This window comes from Ciconia boyciana, chromosome 7 (genome assembly GCF_034638445.1).
Source record: "Ciconia boyciana chromosome 7, ASM3463844v1, whole genome shotgun sequence".
Taxonomy (NCBI): domain Eukaryota; kingdom Metazoa; phylum Chordata; class Aves; order Ciconiiformes; family Ciconiidae; genus Ciconia; species Ciconia boyciana.
Genome location: NC_132940.1, coordinates 43102463 through 43122090, shown reverse-complemented (window position 1 = coordinate 43122090; position 19628 = coordinate 43102463). Strand labels below are relative to the sequence as shown.

At 38.3% G+C, this 19628-nt stretch overlaps 1 protein-coding gene across 2 annotated transcripts in view; it reads left to right on the top strand.

Annotated features, from left to right (window-relative positions):
• LOC140653919 (glypican-5-like) overlaps positions 1 to 19628 on the top strand; it is a 406660-nt gene that overhangs the window by 94616 nt on the left and 292416 nt on the right. For both annotated transcript variants that reach the window (XM_072866654.1, XM_072866655.1), the window contains exon 3: positions 5131 to 5825. In XM_072866654.1, coding sequence (XP_072722755.1) covers positions 5131 to 5825 — 695 coding nt within the window. The remainder of the gene's footprint in view (positions 1 to 5130; positions 5826 to 19628) is intronic.

Here is a 19628-nt window from a genome sequence, read left to right as displayed (position 1 = left end):
TAGCCTTCTCCTAATGCTCCCCATCTGAACCCTATAGTTGCTTACAGAATAAGGATCTCAATAGCTTGTAAAGGTCTGGTATAAGAGAGGGAAGCAAATGAACTTTCTCTATGTATGGCTATCATATGTCAATCCAGATTTTCTTGGAAAACTCCTATCTGTGTGTATTCCCTGAGACCACATCTGCTGGCCTTCATGCATGGTAAGAAATCTGGGGTTTATGCGATGAAGGCAATCCTGAATGCAAGCTCTTGTACTACCATGTGTGTGCAGACTTGCTATGCACTTCAGTGGATTGTTTTGTTGAAGGCTTTCCTTGAGGCTATGTTGCCATGTGTCTGGGAGCTTGAAAAAATAAACAATTCCTCAGAACACACCCAGAAAGATTTTAGTGGCAGAAAGAGTGGCAAATTGTTGTGTGGCAGTTTTGCATTTTTGGTTCTTGTTCTAAAGATAAGGCTGCAGGAGGAAGGGGTGGTGGCCTGGACACAAACTTGGAGAGCTGTTGCACGTGACTGCACTAAAATAGAGATGACAGCAATTTAAAAACACAAGAAGCTATTCCTGCTGAAGTGAGTCCTCCTTAGAGTAAGTAATTGAATGCAGTGTTTACATGACATAAAGAACTAGTCAAAGCAGTAGTTACAGTATTAGATATTTTTCCTTTGTCTGTACTGTTACTTAAAATATCTTGTTCTTTCCCCAAATAGACTTCCAGGTGGTGAAAAAATAGAGGAAATCTTTGGAAAATGCTGGCACACCAGTGTTGGGCAGACTGATACATGCCTCCTAAATCTGTTTCTCCCTGTAGCAAGCACTATCCTTTAGCAGATTTGTTTAGCAGAAACACTTACATTCTGCAGCTTCTTCTGATGTACAGTGGGCTTAAATCAGGATTAAATCCCGCTAAAGAAGTCAGTGGTGTTACACTGGTGCAAAAGCTGGTGTGAGATAAGTCAGGAATCCTTTGTGATTTTTATTGCATTAGGTATATGAAATGTAGCTGCTGGCTGGTTTAAGAGAAGTAAAATATCCTCTGTGTCAGGATGGATGTATTTCTGTCAGAAGGAAGCTATCACTCAAAACCAAGCTGTGCCATGCTCATGATGAATAAGCATGGATGCTGTATGTGCAAAGCAATGTTTTTCCATCTGTGTGTGTTAGACTGAGCATAATATAATTTTTAGTGTATGTTAATGCTAGGAACCAGGCTAGAAGCCCAGCATGCAAACTGGTTAGCTGCTTGGCCTGGCAGGCTCTGTGCTGCCAGTGGAGCAGCAAAACCAGCGTGGCATCTTGTCATAACTGGGCTTTTCTCCAGAAGCTGATTTTCAAACACCAGCAGTTCAGATGCGAAGTTTCCAGAGGTGAGCTGTATTTGATCAGCTGTGTTTGACTGTCACAGACACATCAGTGGTGGTGTCAGGTATTTTGTGAGCGCATGATAAACAGTTTAAACAAAATTCTCCCCGTGGAAGGTGGTGTTGCCTGACTTACATTACGTAGTTACTGATGTGTTAGTTCAAAATCCAAAGTTAGCTGTTGTTTCACTTTAAATCAAAAAGGGGCTTTTGAGGAACATGAGAACAAACCTTGTTCTCCACCTTCCTATTTATTTCAATATTAAAGGAAGACAGAAAATGCATAATGTTTCCATCAAATTCTGGATGATTTTGGTTATGTCTTATTTCTGTTCAGAAGCAATATATTTCCAATTTATAGTACATTGTATGCTGCTGGTGGGGGGGGTGGAAGCCAAAGGCTGTGAAAGATGATCAAATGTTTCTCCTGATGTGTGCTTAGGCTTAGAATTCAGCTTTTTGTGAGTTCATAAATGTCTAAAGTTTGCTGTATTTGACTGCACAGATGAGCACCCAGCTTTTCAGATAGTGGTATACCTTCCTTGGGATTTAGAAACTCCATACAAAGTACCACACAAGGTGCATTAAAAGCATATAATTAATCACTTTTAAAACAAGATGCTAAGGTTGCTTGCTCTGTACAACTAGAATGCAAGATGTCCATTGTTACAAAATTGTTCTACTGCATGAAGCCCCATTATTTCTAATTAAAGGTCTAAGAACATCCAGCTGATCCAGTAATTTGATTGTCTCAAATATCTCTTAATGCCTTAACAATGAAAAAAGATCTACATATTTCCTTCTCAAACATCATTGCTAGAGTGCCTTCAAGCATGAGTCATTTTTTGTGTCTGACCAATGGTGATAAGGAAGCAAATGATACCTTACGGGTGTTTGCCACACATCTACAATCAGCAGAAATATTTTTTGTACTATATTTTTGTTGTTAGGACTCTTTTTGCAGGAGGAATGAAGCTATATACCATCACAATTTTTCTCTTATACAATGAAAAATAAATGATAGTGTTAAATATTTTTATTTCATACTTGTCTCAGAATAGTGCAGAATTTTCACAGTTAAGAGGTTTGAAAATAAAATGCTACCTGGTTTCTAGTCTATACCCTAGTATCCCAGGAAACTGCTGAAATCTGTTTTCTTGGGATGTACGTTGTTATTGACTGTTTGGCTTTAATCTTTCACTGGGGCAGTTATTTCTCAGGACAATAAGGATACTTGCACATTTATAAATGCATTTCATTTAGTCTTCAGATAAGGAGGATGATGGCTGCAGTTCAGCCTTTATGGGTGTGGAATGTAAAGCAACAGCGTAAGACTATTGGCATTGTAGGAGACAGTCCCTGCTCCCATAATTTAACGGTGAGCTGAATATCTGTGAGAGATAAAGAGAGTGTACTTGAAGGAGGAAACTTTAAAACACTGTTTTATTCATGTTTTGAATATTTCTATTGCCTTTTTAGTATGATAAACAGAAATGGTATTTAGGTTTCCTCTAGAAATAAAAATGCATAGGGGTGATGCGGCAAACAAAACCTTTCAATAGTGCAGTGGCACACAGCTAACTGCACTACAGTTTAGGTTGTGTCAATATTTCCATCATAAATCCAATTTTCAGAATTCTTTTCAGCTGTAAAAATCTGCTTCAGTCTGAAACTTGGCAAGGTGTTTCTCTCTCTGAGAATGAACTTTCTTCTTTTTCAACTGAAGTGTATCTGAATTCTTAATTTCTAGGATTTTATAAGCACTTCCAGACTATTAGTTGCTGTAATACCAGTGGGAATGCTGAAGTGATTCTCTAGCAGAAGGATACAGCGTGTGCGTGTGTGTGTAAAATACTGATGATTTAATGTACAATGAGATATGTTGTATTATCTGTCTAGTTAAATCACCCTTTGTGGTAAAGGGATTGTAATGCTTATCATAACAAGCAAGTTAGTTGCCCAGGGAGATGTAATAGAGGAAGGCACTGAGCAGGCTTTTCTACAAAACTTTGCCAGTGTATACTAATCTTGACTTACAGTATTGTATCTGCTCCTTTGCTGAGCTGATCTTTGAGCGACTTCGGTTTGTGTTACATTGCAGTGAATCGCATGGTGATGTTCAGATGAATGTGGAGGAGGATTAGACTGAAAACCCATTGTCTGGCCAGTCCTCAGGAGGTATGAAGTGATAGGTCTCCTGCCTTGACTGGAACTACCTGCCATCCAGAGGAGCGCAAGAATTATTTATGTCAGAGGCTTTTTGTCATAGGGCTTCCAAACAAAGCAGTGGGAACGGTGTGGATTACTGTCTTCTGTGTCATTAAAAATAATCTTGAGAACTGACCCCTTCCTTGCCCCTGTCTCTGAATTCTAGCACCCCGATCAGTGTTTTGGGTGTATAATATTTGCCTTCTGCAATTTTTTTTTTTTTTTTTTTTTTGCCACTCAAAAATGGTGTAGTTAAAGGAGATACTGTTTTCCTGACTTTATAATTTCATTTTGGTTTTGGTTCATAGCGGACTTGATGTCAAGCCCTGCCCAACCACTGGCTGGTGTACAGACCTAGCTGATGTTAACAGGGAGAGAATTTATTCACACAGCATCTTTCCTTCATCCTTGAGTTGTACTTTGCAAGAAGTGCCTCTCAGTCACTGACTCACAGCACTGTGAAACAAAAGCTTCAGCTTCTGTTTATATTCAGTTATCTCACCAGCTCAATGGAGCTGCTGTCCAGCAGTTTATCTAAAGTTGCTATTTGTGTGTCAGCTTTGTCTAGTCCTTCCTTCTAGCATGTATTTACTCTGCATGTCAGCTCTCCAAATCGTACAAGTATGTGTTTTAGAAATCTAGACCGATTGTAGGACATGTGAATGCCTTGCGCTTTTTCCATTCTTGATGCAGGATTTCATAGCAATGGATCACCTCAGATGAAAAGCTAATACAACTTTAAGCTGTTATTATGTTATCAAGATACTGCTTTCATACACTATTAAGTTATTAAAACATTTCAAACAGTTACAGTTGAGAAGTACAGCTAATGAATGAGGATCAGCACTTCTGTGCGCTGATGAGATGTTATTCTCTGACTTTGATATCAATGTGCAGTGAAGTCTTATAGCTTTACAAGAAGTTTGAATATGAATTTTCACCCTTTTATTAAATGTGGATATTCTATCATTATTTATTCGGTCCAGTGCAGCAGTGATAGTGTGATTAGTGTATTACAGACAGCTCCTGTTACCAGTTACTCCTGTGTCTCACAGTTCCAGAACTTGCATCACATAATTTTGCCTATTCAAGTATTCTTCCCTGCGGTTCTGTAGGAACATTGAAAATGTTGCAGTCCTCCCTGTGTACTGGAAACTGATATCACTTGTATGTAGAGGGATCTTTTGGAAATGTATCTAGTTGAACTGCCCAAATGCAGTGTCAGTTACAAAAGCCATCTTGGACAGACCCTGCCTGGAGTCTGTGGGAGTCCTTCATTGACCTCTGGAGTTTGGGTCAGGGTCTAGCTACTGAGAGTAGTGTCGTCTCTTTTTAAGAAAATATTTGTGTATAATGTGTTGCTTTTATTATGCACATGTAATATTTAGGTGTCTTTTTAATCATGTTACTGATGAAAGCGGTATTAACTATTGTTATATTCATATTGCAGATTTCATGTAACTATTGATGTTCATGTTCAGGACAGTATTAGTCCTGTGACTAAAATTTCAAGTGCTTGCTATTAACCTCTAGTTCTTTCTCTCCCCTGCCCTTTTTTTAGAGGCCTTTGAGTCTTTGCTTCGCTTTGCTGAAAACCACACAAGTTCCCTGTTTGAGACAGCTTACAGACCTATGGCAAAAGAAGCAGCAGAGCCTGTTAAAGAACTTTTTACAGACATCTCTCTCTACATTCTGGGCGCAGAGACTACAGTGGAAAGTGCAGTATTACGGTTTTTTGACAGTCTCTTTCCTCTGGTGTATAGTCGGCTAATAAACCCAGGAATTACAGATTTATCAGAGGAGTATACAGAGTGCCTACGGCTTACAAGGCAAGACATAAATCCTTTTGGACGCTATTCTAAAAACATGGTTACAGAGCTGTCAAAATCTCTTTGGGCAAGTAGGATGCTCAGCCAGGCCCTCAGCCTGGGCATCGAAGTGATAAATACTACTGAACATGCAGCTCTCACGAAGGAATGTAGCAAAGCTCTAGTGAAGATGCAGTACTGCCCACATTGCCAGGGCCTAACGCTAATCAGACCCTGTGTCGGATATTGTCTAAATGTAATGAGGGGCTGTTTGGCCAGTGTGTCAGAACTGGATGCGCAATGGAGGGAGTATATCTCCACGCTGGAATATCTGACTAATGAAATGACTGCCTCGCATGATCTGGAAATTGCACTGACGGGAATCCGGAACGCCATCAATGAAGCCATCCTGCATGCACAGCTGAATGGACCACAGCTCTCCGCTACAGTAAGTGCTCTCTAATTATTCACCACTCCCATTTATCACTTTCATTATTTGATGAATAAACATTTAAACAAGTTGGTGTTGTCTTTGCATCAGTTTTTAGTCTTCAAGTAGATCTTTGTTTAATAGTCCATGAAAACATTACAGATAATTATGATGGGGTTCAGTAGAGTCTGTTTTGAAATGAAAGAGTTGGGGGGGAAGTTTGGTCCTTGAGAAGCAACCCTGTAAAGCAGATAGCTCTGGCTTGTCTGCAGAATTTTCTAAACAAAAAAATTGGGGTATATAATACTTGATATCAACAACGTATTTTCATACTCTAAAACGTCTGATTCTGTAACTCTAAGAGCAGTGTTCCCCTGGCGTGTGAGTATTTGTAGTGTGTGTGGCCATTCCACAGGAATTGGTATAAGGGGTTAGAAGAGTGCGTTTCTAAATGAAGGCAAAGACTAACTGTTTCATCATTTTACAGTCCCTTTCCTTTTGTGTTGACTGAGACATCAGGAAGGTAGTCCGGGTCTATAATGAGTACACCCATCATACAAAAGTGCAAAAAAGAGCATGAAAAAAAAATCAAACTTATTTGACAGCTTTTACGTAAGTAAAGGATAAAAATACACTTAAAGTGGATCCATTTTTCTAAGTGGTAGGTTAAGGAGGAAAGAACTGGGATGGTAGAACTGTCTCATAAATAATAGTGGCATATGACTGGCAGGTGTTCTCTCAAGGTGTTGAAGATTAGACCAGAAATTGAAATGACTAATGATGCAGCTGACTACATCTGTATGAAGTTCAACATGACTGTCAATGGAAAAAAATGTAGCAGTGTGGCCTTAAGCAGGGTAAAGACTAATCTAAAAAATGCAGATAGATCTGCCTGTCTTGATAGTAAAGGAATTCTTGCAGAGAACAAATGAGAAGGAAATGCACAGATCTAAAAATTTAATTCCTGTGCTAAACTCTGGTCACCATATTATGTAAGAGAAAAAAAATACTTCAGAGAGTCTATAGAAAGAAGCTATGGCAGAGGGTATTCTAAACTAAGGAAGTATTTTACTAGGAGAAAAAGGCCTGTATGTTTGTAACCTTCCAAGATACCTAATATCACCATTCTCTTCAATTTAGAACACCCGACAGAGCCAGACACTTACAGGCAGTATAATATGTAGATTATAAAAAAAACCCCAACCACTTCTAGTAGACTGGTAAAATTTTCACTTGATATTTGTAGCTATCTGAGTTCATATTGCCTCAGGCTCCCTTTACTTTTCATCAATGACACTTGTGCCTGCTAGTTTATCTGACATCCAAGGATAAACGTGAAAAATTAAGAAAAGCTTTCCAGGTTCTTGGTAATGCACAGTAGGCATTGGAGACTACGTGCATTGCAGAACAGCAGGTCTTCATCGTGCTAATGTCTAGTTGGCAGCATCATAATGTATCCCATAAAGCAGTGCTAAACCTAGAACACATAATGAACAGTCTTCTTGCATCTGCTCTAATTGTCACTCAGATGTTATTTTTATGTGAGTCTGGAAGGGGAATGAAAATCAAAGTACACTATTATTATATATATTAGTTTTATCTGACTATGGATAGATACCTCTTAAACCATCTCATGGCTTCATTACTGATTACACAAAAGTAATTAGGAATAAAGTTAAGCTTTCTGACTACTAGCAGCAAAAATGGTCTGACAGATATTTCCTGCAATATATGCAGCATGTTACAAAATGCTAAAACATAATTCTGCATTGCATTTGTCAGCCTCGTAATTAATATGCACTTGCTTAGCTTCCTGATGAGGCAAAATTAATAATCCAGGTGAATATCAGATAATTCCAGATAAAGTTAATGAGTGTATTGCTTTTAGCTGATGTGGAAGTAGAATTCTCTCTGAAGTGTCTTTCAGGCTGAGGATTTTCTTTAATGGTTATTCAAATCATTTTATTCAGTTTGTAGTGGAAATAATTTTGTAATAATTTTCTCAGTTCCCTAGCAGTAACTTTAAACATTTTCCTTCTTCCATTCAGAATGAATTCAGAAAGAGCTGTTGTGTTTGAAACTACATTAATTCTTTTTTTCCCCAAAGTTCTTTTTGTTTTCTCTCACTAGTGAAATCTCTGTGCATAGAAAAAGATTGTGTGTTGTTTTAGGGACTGCTCTGTAGGATAGCAAAGGATGTTTTCTGTTTCAGAATAAAAACTGTATGCTAGTGTGCGTTATCCTCAGTATTCTAGCTTTTTCAGTTGTCAGCAGGGTAAGATGATATTTTGAAGACAGAGCATGTTCCACTATTTGAGCAAGCATTTAGTCTGATACTGATTTAAAACTTTACTGATTAGTTACAGAGGATAACCATTACTTAGAAAATTGAGCCTAATTAAGCTGTATTTCCTTCTCTGAAGAAATGGAAAGGAGTTCAATCTACAGCTTCAGGATTTCCGGCTTCTCAGGAGCCGGGGCCTGATTCTCAATTACACAAGGGCCCTTTTGGGCTGCGCTGATGGGATTTGTACCCAGTGTATTTACTGTTTGTTTTACCTACGGGAAAATTTTTAGAAAAGAAGATACCTTATCTTTTCCCTTCATAAAAATGTAGAGACCTTTTTCTGTTCATGCGGTATGCTCTTCAGGTTCTGCAAAAGTGGAAATGTTTAACTTATGTACAGTTTCCATTACAAATGCTGTAATTGGTTTCATTCAATTATAAATAATCTATGGAAAACTCATTCAGGAAAGCAGAGCACTCCTAGTAATTTTCATTTATCCTGAGGCAACCTTAATTAATGCACCTGCCCTTTTAGGAAACATTTTACATTTTTTAATAGACAATATGGCTAAAAATTAGAGTTCTTTTTTAGCTTGCTGCCTGCCTGGATGATAATGAATAATGGAAAGTTAGATTGTGTTTTCTTTAAAACAGGGGGAAGGGGTGAAATAAACCAATAAAGCACTTAGGGTACTTTGCTCAAATAAGGTGCAGTCAATTATTATAAATTAAAAAAAAAAATCCTATTTGTATGAAGAGTGCATAACTTCAAGAGACTGGCCTCTGCTGATCTTGTCCATTATAGCCAAGAGAATTGCCTGATTTGCTGGGATAGCATGTGTGAAAGGTCACCTTTAAGATATTAGTAATCTCTCCTCAGATTCCTCCAGAATGTGTCATGCCATTTGTTCAATGATACTGGCTTGCATCCAGCTTACTTAACCTAATGCGGGCTAGCCACGGTCTGCAGCATCAGCAATCATAATCATTACTTTCTGGTTTGTCTGCTGGAATCTAATTGTCTTTCGTATTGGTAGGAGCCCTGACTGCTTCTTGGTGCCGGCTACAGAGACCAAGTTTGTTCACCCTTCCTTATCATTTTTGAGACTTTTTATCTTTGCGTTTTCTTTTTGTGTCTTTGTGTTTTAAAACTGGTCTAATTTTTCATGTATTCAGTCTACCATATTGCTGTATTACAAAGACTGTATTTGTGCATCATTCCTGATTTTTTATTTTATTTTTATTTTTTATTCAAAGTGAAAGTAAAATATCCTCAAGTAAAATGCAAGGAGGAGGAGAAGCAGTTTTGAGATGCGTGCTGGCCACTGGTACTTTGGGGAAGTGTATCACCAGGTAGTGTAACAAACGCAGTCTGCACCTGTACTCCCTGGAGTCAAGTCCTAGTAGGGTGCTGTTCCAGTTGCTTGCGTGGGGCTAGTGAGGGCTTGCTTGCAGCCCACCTCCAGCAGACTAAGGGTCTTGAATGGGGACATGTATAAGAAAAAGAATAACATATGCGGTAGGGAAGATTTCTGTTAGATCAGAAATGGTTAGAATCTGTCTGGCCCCACTAACTACAAATCTGCACCTCCATGGATATGGAACATATCCCAGTGCTGCACTTCTGGCCTTCACTGGAGCTTGGTCATCTTGCTTGCAGAGTAGCACTGCTTTTCCCTGGTCTGGATGTGAAAGGCACCGATGATCTGTGGGATGGGTTTCCTGCTGGTCAGGTGGGAGCTCAAGAGTCAACGCCCTGCTCAGGTACAGATTTCCCATTAGCTTTGGCAAATCATGGTTTCACTGAGATTCGTCTCTCCTCTGTCTGTGGGATAGAATATACCGCTTCCCTGTGTCAGAGGAATGTTCTGAGATCTAATAGCAAAAGGATGATTCTTTCATTTACTAGATTATCTGAGCATATAAGATGCATTTGCCCACATTGGTAAGCTCTGTGATCCTGGGTCCCCTCTGGGCTTCTGGAAATGGAGATTTATTACTTGTTCCACAAATGTGTGCAGCGCTGTATGAGTGGCTGGCAGGGACCATGTGTGTCAGTTGCAGTCATTGGGTCACGCTTCAGCAGCAAGCTGTGTGAGGCTGCCAACCCTGATATTTGGTACTTTTCTCTATGCCTTAACTCAAAGGGCAGTGACACCACATGGAAATACCTCTCTAGAATAGAAAAGTTCTGTACTGCTAATGTTGCTGTGTATTTGGGCTCCATTTGTCAAGGGCAAGGCAGAGGCAAGATTTTCAAAGAAGAAACATTTTATGGTCTGAATTCTACTTCAGCTCAATAGAATTTGAACACAAAATTGCCTGTTGTTCTTTTAAACACTTTTCCAAGATATTGCTACAACTTCTACTCTGCATGTGGCTTCTTGCGAAACCTGCCTGCCCGCCCACATGGTGGAAAATGCAGTGATGTGTGTTAGCAGAAATATTTGGAATGTGGGAAGGCACGTATTCCTCTGTGTTGTTCTTGCTGTGTGAAGTTCATAAGCATAAAGTACTTATCTTCATGCTAATGTTATGATGGCTGAAAATGTATTAAATGAAGAGAATGTAAAAAGCCATAGACGTAATAGTTTTAGAATGGCCAACTGTTATAGAAGACAAAAGTCCAACATATTGTGTTTCTTGATTATAGGAGTAATAAAAGCAAAAGCTAATAAAAGGCTTGATAGAAGGGGATTGTAAAACCTGGATATGATCAGAGTTTAGGCATTAGGAGAAAGCAGAAAGATCTGTGCCTTGAGCCAATTAACTTCTTGGAGACAAGCTTACTAATTAATGTGATAAAAGTGATCTAGAAAAAGTGATAGAAGAATAAACTTTGGGAAGAGGAGCAGACAGAGGCAGGAGAAACACAAGAAGCGAGGGATATGTAAGATGCACAATGCTAGGAATTTCAGGAGTGTCAGGAAGAACAGAATTAATGATCGCAAGAGACAAAAATCTGATCAAAATCCCAGAGAAATCAATGACTGTCTTTCCGCAAGTTGTGAAGACATCAAGGAGAAGGATGGGTAATATTGAGAAGAGATCCACTAAATACCGATTGTTTTTTAAAGGGGATTGGTTTAAGGTTGTAATGAAAGAGACTGTCTAATGCCTATTTTTGGCAGATCATTTGAGTGGTGTTTCTTAAAAATTTTTTGTAGCTCAAGAAATGCAAGAAAGGCATGAGAAAGTGAAAGCTTGTAGCAGGGACCGTTGTCCTTGGTCATGAAGACAAGACGGACAAAGGAGTTAGGCTTTCCATGCCTGTTCAACCACTTCTGCTATGATAATTTGCAATTAGGAATGTAATTGGGAGTTGGGAAGGCAAATTACATAGAATTAACAGCAAATTAGAACTTAGAGAAATTAAAAAAATATCAACAGAAAATACTTACAGGTAGATGGCTGTTTTTGGTGGCTGGCCCATCAGTCTCCTCCCATCGGTGGTTTTAAAAATGTTATTCCTGCTGCAAAGCAGGTAGCAGGTAGTCATAAAATGCATGCCCATCACTCTCCACTGTCTTCTAAACTTGCTTCCCTGAAGCCACTTTTAAATGCATTTCTCTCATTGTTTATATTACATCATAATTAATGTTTTGATTCTGAAATTGCTCTTGCTGACCACTATATGGTACTTAGCACTAAAGAAAGTGGTTGCTTTGCAGATGAATTCAGGGAAGGCCTATAGGCATATAGTTATCTGAGGTATTTAACCTATAGGTGGGTAAGATGGGGAATGCTGGTAGAGTTGGAGAGAGCTGGGAGGCAACAAGGAGTCTAAGAAGAAGATAGAAGCACTGAAAGAATGTCTAGTATTTGGTTCTTGCAGTATTCTTATCAAATAGCTCTATTTTGGTGTTGTATCTTGAAAAACAAATGGAGGGAGCTCGTGTGATTTGTTCAGTAATATTCAGCAAAAAGTCAGCGATAGAGGTAGAGCTAGCAATGAGGTTTTTTTTTTTTTTTTCAGTTCTTAGTACTGTACTCCAACAGCACCTCATTTTTAGAGATATCTGAGGGTAGACTTCTAGTGTCCTTTACAGGCACATAGGATGCAGCTCCACATGTATCCTTATCCAACTGGAAGTTGCAAAGATTTGTTTAACATTGCATTTAACTGGAACAAATAATCCCTCCTAAGAAGCAGCATATAATACCTTTGGTGCTGAACAAGCAAACTATATAGATATTTGCTAGGTTCAATTTAAGGATGGAAAGGGGCATCTGCCTGTGTAAGAACATACTTTGTGTATCCTGAAATGCCCACATTACTGTGGTGGGCTTGAGCCACAACTTACGGGGGGGTGACATTTGGAAAAAAAGTTAAAATCTTGTCACAAATTTTCTGGTAAAAATTCAGCAGTGTATGGAAGGCTTACAGAAAATAATTTAGGTGGTCTGAAATAATTAGGAATGGAGAAGAACAACCAATCCTGAGAAATAAAAGACTTGAGACCCATTAAAATGGTCACCTTTAGGAAGAGAAAAGCTTAGAGAAAAGACTGCCAAACTTACAGCAGCAGGAGACTGATGCACAGTAACCTTACAAATTTGAAAAGGAAATGGCAATACTATGAACAAAATAACTTTGTGCTGAGTGAGTTCACAGCAACAAAGAGTTTCTGCCAGCCAGTAATGAACTACTTGATTAAAGACATTGAATGGTATCATAAAACACTCCTGGAGTCTTTGGAGAACACTCAGAGCTGAACTCAGGTGCTTCCTTCCTGTAAGTTTTCCAGTTCAAATGATCAACACCAGCTGTCAATAAGTATAAGAACCATACTTAGCAGAGGTTAAAGCCGTATATTCAATTTCTTGTGGTTAGATTGCTGAAAATAACTGTGAAAATGTACAGGGAAAGCTATGTTTGTGCAATATTTGCACTAGAAATGTTACTTAAAATGACATTTTGCTTTTTTTAAGCACTTACCAGGAAACCTCCTCTGAAAACAGAAAATGGAGGAAATGCCTGACTATGATGAGGTATCTGTAAATGATCTTGAAGGAGCTGGAATAGTTGCCCTATTGAGACTGTCTGATTTAGTAGTGCTTCTTGCAGATGTGATCGTGAATGACACAATCACTTACGTTGAAGGCATGACCTTGTATATTTTGTTGTCATGAACCAAAGTTACATGAAGGTACATCAGGTTCAAATCCTTTGTGAATCCAGGGACAAGAGGCGACCTTTTAGAAACCTGGTGAATTGCACTGAAGGCACATGTTGTAATGTAATGATGCATTTCTGTGCAAAAGGTAAAAGAATGGTTTTCACAGTGGTATAAGACATATAAAAATAAGTCTACATTAAAATTTTGGTTTATATCTCTTGGGCTTTATACCTATTAAGATACTGCTCTTATCTGATGGTCAGTCATGAATTAATTTTTAAAAATGAGCAGTGGAACTATATATCTGGAATAAACTGAATTTCATGGAGTATAAGCATCTAATTCTTGTAGTCAGCTTTATAAGTCTTGCCCACATGCCGTTTGCTTGATTTAAAAGCATTTTGACACTTGAGTACTGTAGAAGTATTTCTGGAAATAATCATCTAAATTGTTTAATGCATTTGCCTCATTCCCATCTGTTACAAAAGTCCTCTGGAGAATTAGTGCTCACATAGTCTTGAACAGCTCTTTAAGGGGATGCAAGGAGCGTTCTGGCCTGTGTTGGTTAATGACAGTTCTCTTCCATGCAGATGTTTGATACCAAAGAGTAGCTGATTTCCTGGTGTTAAGGATCATCTCATCTGTAGTGATGCAACTGCTTGAAATTTGGTATTTATGTCAATATGAAGTAGGTTAAAATGAAATACATATATTTCCAAAAATCTAAATTCTTATCAATCAGAGCAGGAATAAAAAACACTGTATAATTACAATTGAGTTGGTTCTGAGAGATGTTTACTGAGTATTATCCAGCTGTCATGTTATTTGACTAAACACGTAGCTAAGAACTTGGTTTTACATGAATTGTATAGCCTAAGTTTGCTTTTGCAGAAGTGATCATTCATTTGGATGTAGGTGTCTTTTCATACCCAAAGGCATTCCATCGCAAGTCACATCTTACCTCCCAACTGACTGCTGACTTGCTTGCTGATAGTGCTTAACCACACTGTTAACAAGTCATTAATCTGTAGTAAGATAAAAAGCTCTTTTCTGCTTGGCGGAGCAGTATTTAAGTTCTACTTTCCATTCCCTAAATCTTGTATTTTGTGTAAACATGTAACCTGAAAGTTTTATGCTAAACATTCATATCAATGGAATTGATGGATGTAGCTTTTTACCAGCTTTTGATCTGAGACCAGCTCTGATTGTGATTAATCATTTGTGATTAATCATTTGTGATTAATTAGTGATTAAGGTTTTGGGAATGATGGTAATTTAGGTCTGCTGCCTTCTGACAAAGGCTTCTGTCTTTGAGAGGGTCTTTTTTTTTCTGTTTACAATCAAGATACACTTGTTTGGCCTAGTCTTATTGCCAAAGTGTTTGTGGAAAACATGTCAGGTATTTGTGTGTGTTTGTGGTCTGAGAAATGCTGTTAAGCTAGTATATAGGTGAGTGTTTTCAGGAGATTTTGCATGCATTTTTGTTCAAAACAAATGAAATTCTGCATGATTCTTAGGTGTTTGTCCTAAGTTGCACAGGTGTATGCTAATGTATGGTGTACAGCCAGTAAGTTATCCAAATGTAGAGAGTAAGGATAGCAGGTTAAATATAAAGCCAAGAAATAGTAACCTGCTTTCAGAGCAAGAGGCCTAAACAGTGTAGTAAAAAATTCATTATTTGTTATTCACTTTGCATTATGGCTACCTTCTTCATTTAGGAAAAATAATTAAAAGAAGCGATAGATTTCTGAAAAGTACATTTTATTACTTCATCATTGTTTTCTTCTTTAACAAAAACAATGATACATCAAAAACATCGATATTAATTCTAAGTACATGCTAAAAAGTGCGTGGTTGATGAAGCAAGCATCCTTGGCCACTGCAGGACTGTTAAGCCTGCCCCTCTGTGATGTTAAGTGCTATAAAGACTAACACAAGTGTCCACAAGCACATGTGCACACATTAACATACACATCCCACTGCTTTTCTTCACTCCTTCAAATGAAGCTGCATCTTTTTTAGGGTGTGGATAATCAGCTTGGTTCTAAAAGGCTAGTTCGTGTAGCATCTATTTTTATTTAGCAAGAATGAGTTTATTAGTTCTACTATTGATTTGAATTTAGTTTTTCTCAAAGGGCTATGTATCTGCATGATATAAAGATTTTTTTTCTCAAAACAGCTGCTTTGCTTCATTTTGTTTGCCAAACTGAGGCTCTGAAATTTTTCAGCACCTTTTGGTTCCTAGAGAATTAGTTCATGGGAATTCTACAGCCAAGTGTAATTTTATTAAAATAATAATGAAAAGCAAACCCCAAAGTTATAACCTGTGTAAAACATATGGTCAGAATGATGCTCATTTACACCTTGAATTTGAAAATGTTAAAGAGTATACCCTAAGTCATAATGTCTGTGTCCTGTTTGACTTTAACTCGATGCTGGATGAAGAGGAGACTGTGCCCATGTGGGTCTGATGGCAGGATATGAGCTACAGAATAGAAGTCCTATCAAAGCCATAATCATAAACCTGCCAAGATAGCAAATTCATAATTTCAGAGACACCGTGTTGTCACTGAGCACTCTCTGTCTTACTTGGAATATGATTCTGGTGTGAGCGCTTTGCCATTATCACAGTTGAAGGATAAAGGACATAAATATGGTAAGAGTCCTCGATTTTGCTTGAAGCGCAATACTGAGCAAGACAATCAGTGGTTGGGACAATATTTATGGAAATGATGATACTCAAGATGACAGATGATGTGCTTAGTGTTTCAACAAGAGTTGTGTACGCTTTATTCATTGTTTCTACTTCTTTCTTTTTTATTCTGTTCTGTGCACCTACTGTAAGCTTCCGTAGATTGTGTAAGTCATCTGCTGAAATTGAGTGTTATTTTCTGTTGCAAAATCAGTTTAAACTACAACAGAGAAATTAGATGTGCAGGGTTTTTTTATGAACCTGACTTTCTGTATTGTGGTTTATTAAATATGGTGGATTTCGTAGCTGTGGTGCTTTGGAATTTTGGCATTTCTGTTTGTTGTGGTTAGTTTTTGGTCTTATAAATTAACAAGGCATCAAACAATGAAGTTAGAGCGTTGCTGGGTTGGGGTCCAGTCCCTGGTAAAAAATGCAGCTCTAGCATATTGGCAGCTAGACTGCTTGTTATTCATTGTAAGGTGTCTAGCTATGGGAGTGTTAGATGTTTGACAGCATTGAATAGATTCCAGTCAGCCATACAAACTACCTCCACTGAAGTGGAAAGAACCATAAAATTGTTTTAGCAACAGCTAATTCTCTTGAGTCTTTTAAGGCTTTTTTCCCCCCCCTTTTTTATTTAACTGTTTCATTGCCAGTAGAGCATTTGCCAATTTAAACAGTAAATGTTCCCAAATTGATTTCATTTTTTAAGATTAATTATGAAAGCTTTTCACTGATTTTTTGCTTTTAGCATAGTTTAGATTTTGAAAAATAAAAACAACCAAACCCAAAACAAAAAACCCCCATCCAAAGTGAATATTTAACAATGGTAACTTTCTTTGAATATAAAACCTGAACTATAAAGAAACTTACAGCACTGTTTTTTTAAAAGTTATTTTTCTATAAACAACTTCCAGTCTTATTTTTATGAACAAGGCATTTGGGTGCTAGTCTGTTAACTTGTAGGTATTTCACTTCATGTCCCTGCTCATCTTTTAGCTGTTCAAGTGCTCCACAAGCTTAGTGCTGCAGGGTTCTTTTACAAGCAGCTTGGGGACGTGTCTTTTCTATCTCCAGCTGAAGATGTGTGTTAATTCTTCCATCTTTCCTTCCTTTAAGCAATTTTTTTTTCTCCTGAATAGCTTAGACCATGGATTCCGTTTTTGAAAGAACATAAAAATGTGTCCTCACCTGTCAAATGTTTCATAATATAAGAGCTGTTTGCCTCATAATGTGCCATAGTTCAGTCTTTAAGAAAAAGCCATGAACACAAAGTGTTTAAATAGTCTGGGAGACACAGTGGCGTTAGCTTTGGAGGAAGCCTGAAAAATTCTGGCTTTTGGAGTACAAGGGGAAGATGGAGAATGAGGAGATCTTCAACTATTACAGCTTCATTGAAGGGACTTAGAGAACCAGGAACCTGGGTAAAAGAGGTTCAGTTTTGCAATCTGAGTGCAAGGCTTCATTCTGCTGACAGAAGATGGGCAAATGAGATTAGAGTGAAAAGCAAGTTGGTTCTCTTGTCACCTTCTACCATAAAAGAGGCTGCCTCTTGTGAACAAGTCTTAGTCTTGTACACTGGGAAAAATGACATATTTCATCCAACTGAGTACAAACTTTTCCTTTCCTCTCCTGTTTGCGTCTGTTTCCCAAGAATTATTTAGTTAGGTTAACATTAACTGGAATTATTCAGGTAAGATTGTCATTACCAGCATTTGGTCTTACAGCAAAAATACCAGCTGTGCTAGGAAGGCATCAGGCAACCAGCAGCATCAGCACATGGGGCTGGACTGGATCAGGGCTAAAATAGCCAGCTCATGAAGAAACCTAGGGCACAGCTTGGAAACGTGATCCCAGTGACTCATGGTATGTTCCCTTCTTCTATAGTAGATGAGGTGAAAGTCCTTCGTGATTTTATGGTGGTTCTCTAGACTTTTCTTAATTGTAATGAAGATTTACTTATTTTAAAGGGAATTTTATTCTTCTAGTCCATCTACACAAAATCTTTACTTCACAGACTTTTTCTCTAGCCTTCCTATGTCTAACATGAACCAGAGAAGTTGACACAGTCTGTGTAAAGAGAAATGGAACAGTAAATCCTAGTTATTGAACTTGTACCTGCATTTAGAGGAGACCTGCCTTTTCATTTAGATACTTCAGTCCTAGGGAGAAAGATGTGGGCTTTCTAAGGCTGCACCCCTCATATGCAGCAGCCAAATGCTTCCTGCAGCCGTAGGACCAAACAGAGCAAGGAGGCATCTTCCCCTGAGCAATCTCTTTCCTCTTAAGGGGACTCTGCTCAGAGCAAAATTTGGCATTTGCATAGAAAGAAAGATGCACAAATTTTGTTGTCTGTGACTTCAAGGAATGGCTTAGCTACCTCAAGTGTTGGCTTATCTACATCACTAAATGGATATACCATAAAATATCTGATTTTTCAAGTCAGGACAGGGCCTGAGCATTTTGACAGTTGTGTATTTCGTCTAAGCTACTAGCAGTCACTGGGCAACTTCCAAAGCTTATTTTTACAATGGTAAGAGCCTCTGTTCTCCTTACCTGAAGCAGATATTGGTGATTTCGATCTCTATTTTGTTGCAAACCTCCTCCATTCTACACCATCCCCTGTAGTTGTTTTCTGGGAGACCAAATAGTTTTAATCCTCTAATCAAATTTTGTGTTGCTCTTATTGCAGACTTACAGCTCATGGGCTTGTGAGCCATCACAACATGTGAAACCTCATTTTCCCAGAGGTGGGCCTAGTTGCATCTGTGTTGCCTAGAGGGCATTTATGACTGGAAATATTAGTGAGGAGTGGAGGATAGGGGAAAGAAAAGAATATATAATAATTCCTAAAATGTATTTATCAAGTATTCAAGTCTCTGCTTTGTTCTATATAGTCAGAGTGGAGTAAGGACTGCAATTTGAAAGATGAGCACAGGGCTGTTGTGTCTTGGACTGGCAGGAGGCAATACGAAAATATGATGTACAGGAAGATGATTTGAGGAGCAGAAGTCTGTCTGGATAGTGAAAAGGAAATTGGGGTATTTCCATCTATTCTTGTGCCCTTACTGAAGGATACTTGTGTTTGATCACATGGTGCTGCAGTAGAAGTATTCAAAGATGTGCACATATTTGTTTGGAAGGTCCACTGGTTCTTTTCAGGGAGACGTCTATGCTTTCTGTCTGTGGTTTTCTTTCTGATTTAGTCAATACTTTTTTAAAAAACTTAATAAGGTGGTTTGTTTTGAATCACTGCTGTTACTTCAATATATGGAGTTTACCCTTGGTTCTCATTTTATTCTAAATAGGCTTCCTATATCATTTTAATTACATGCTGCTTTTCCTTTTTTTCTAATAAGCAAATGTGACACTGCTTCCTTCTGTGGAGGCAAAAGGAAATGATCTTTTTGTACTTCTGTATGAACCCTTGCTGTCACATTTTTATATGACACTAGACCAGGAACTTGAACAGCTTGATGGATTTTTATCTATTGATTTTTCTGTACTGAAAGTTGGTACTCAGTTGGAGTTGGAACTCAAGTTGGAAAGCAGAATTGTGAACAAAAGTTTACGAACAAGTGACAGTGAAGCAAATATTTGTGGTGAGTTGATGTTGGCTGGCTGCTGGATGCCCACCGAGGCGCTCACTATCCCCCTCCTCAACAGGACAGAGGAGGAAATAAGGTGGAAAAGCTTGTGGGTCAAGATAAAGACAGGGAGAT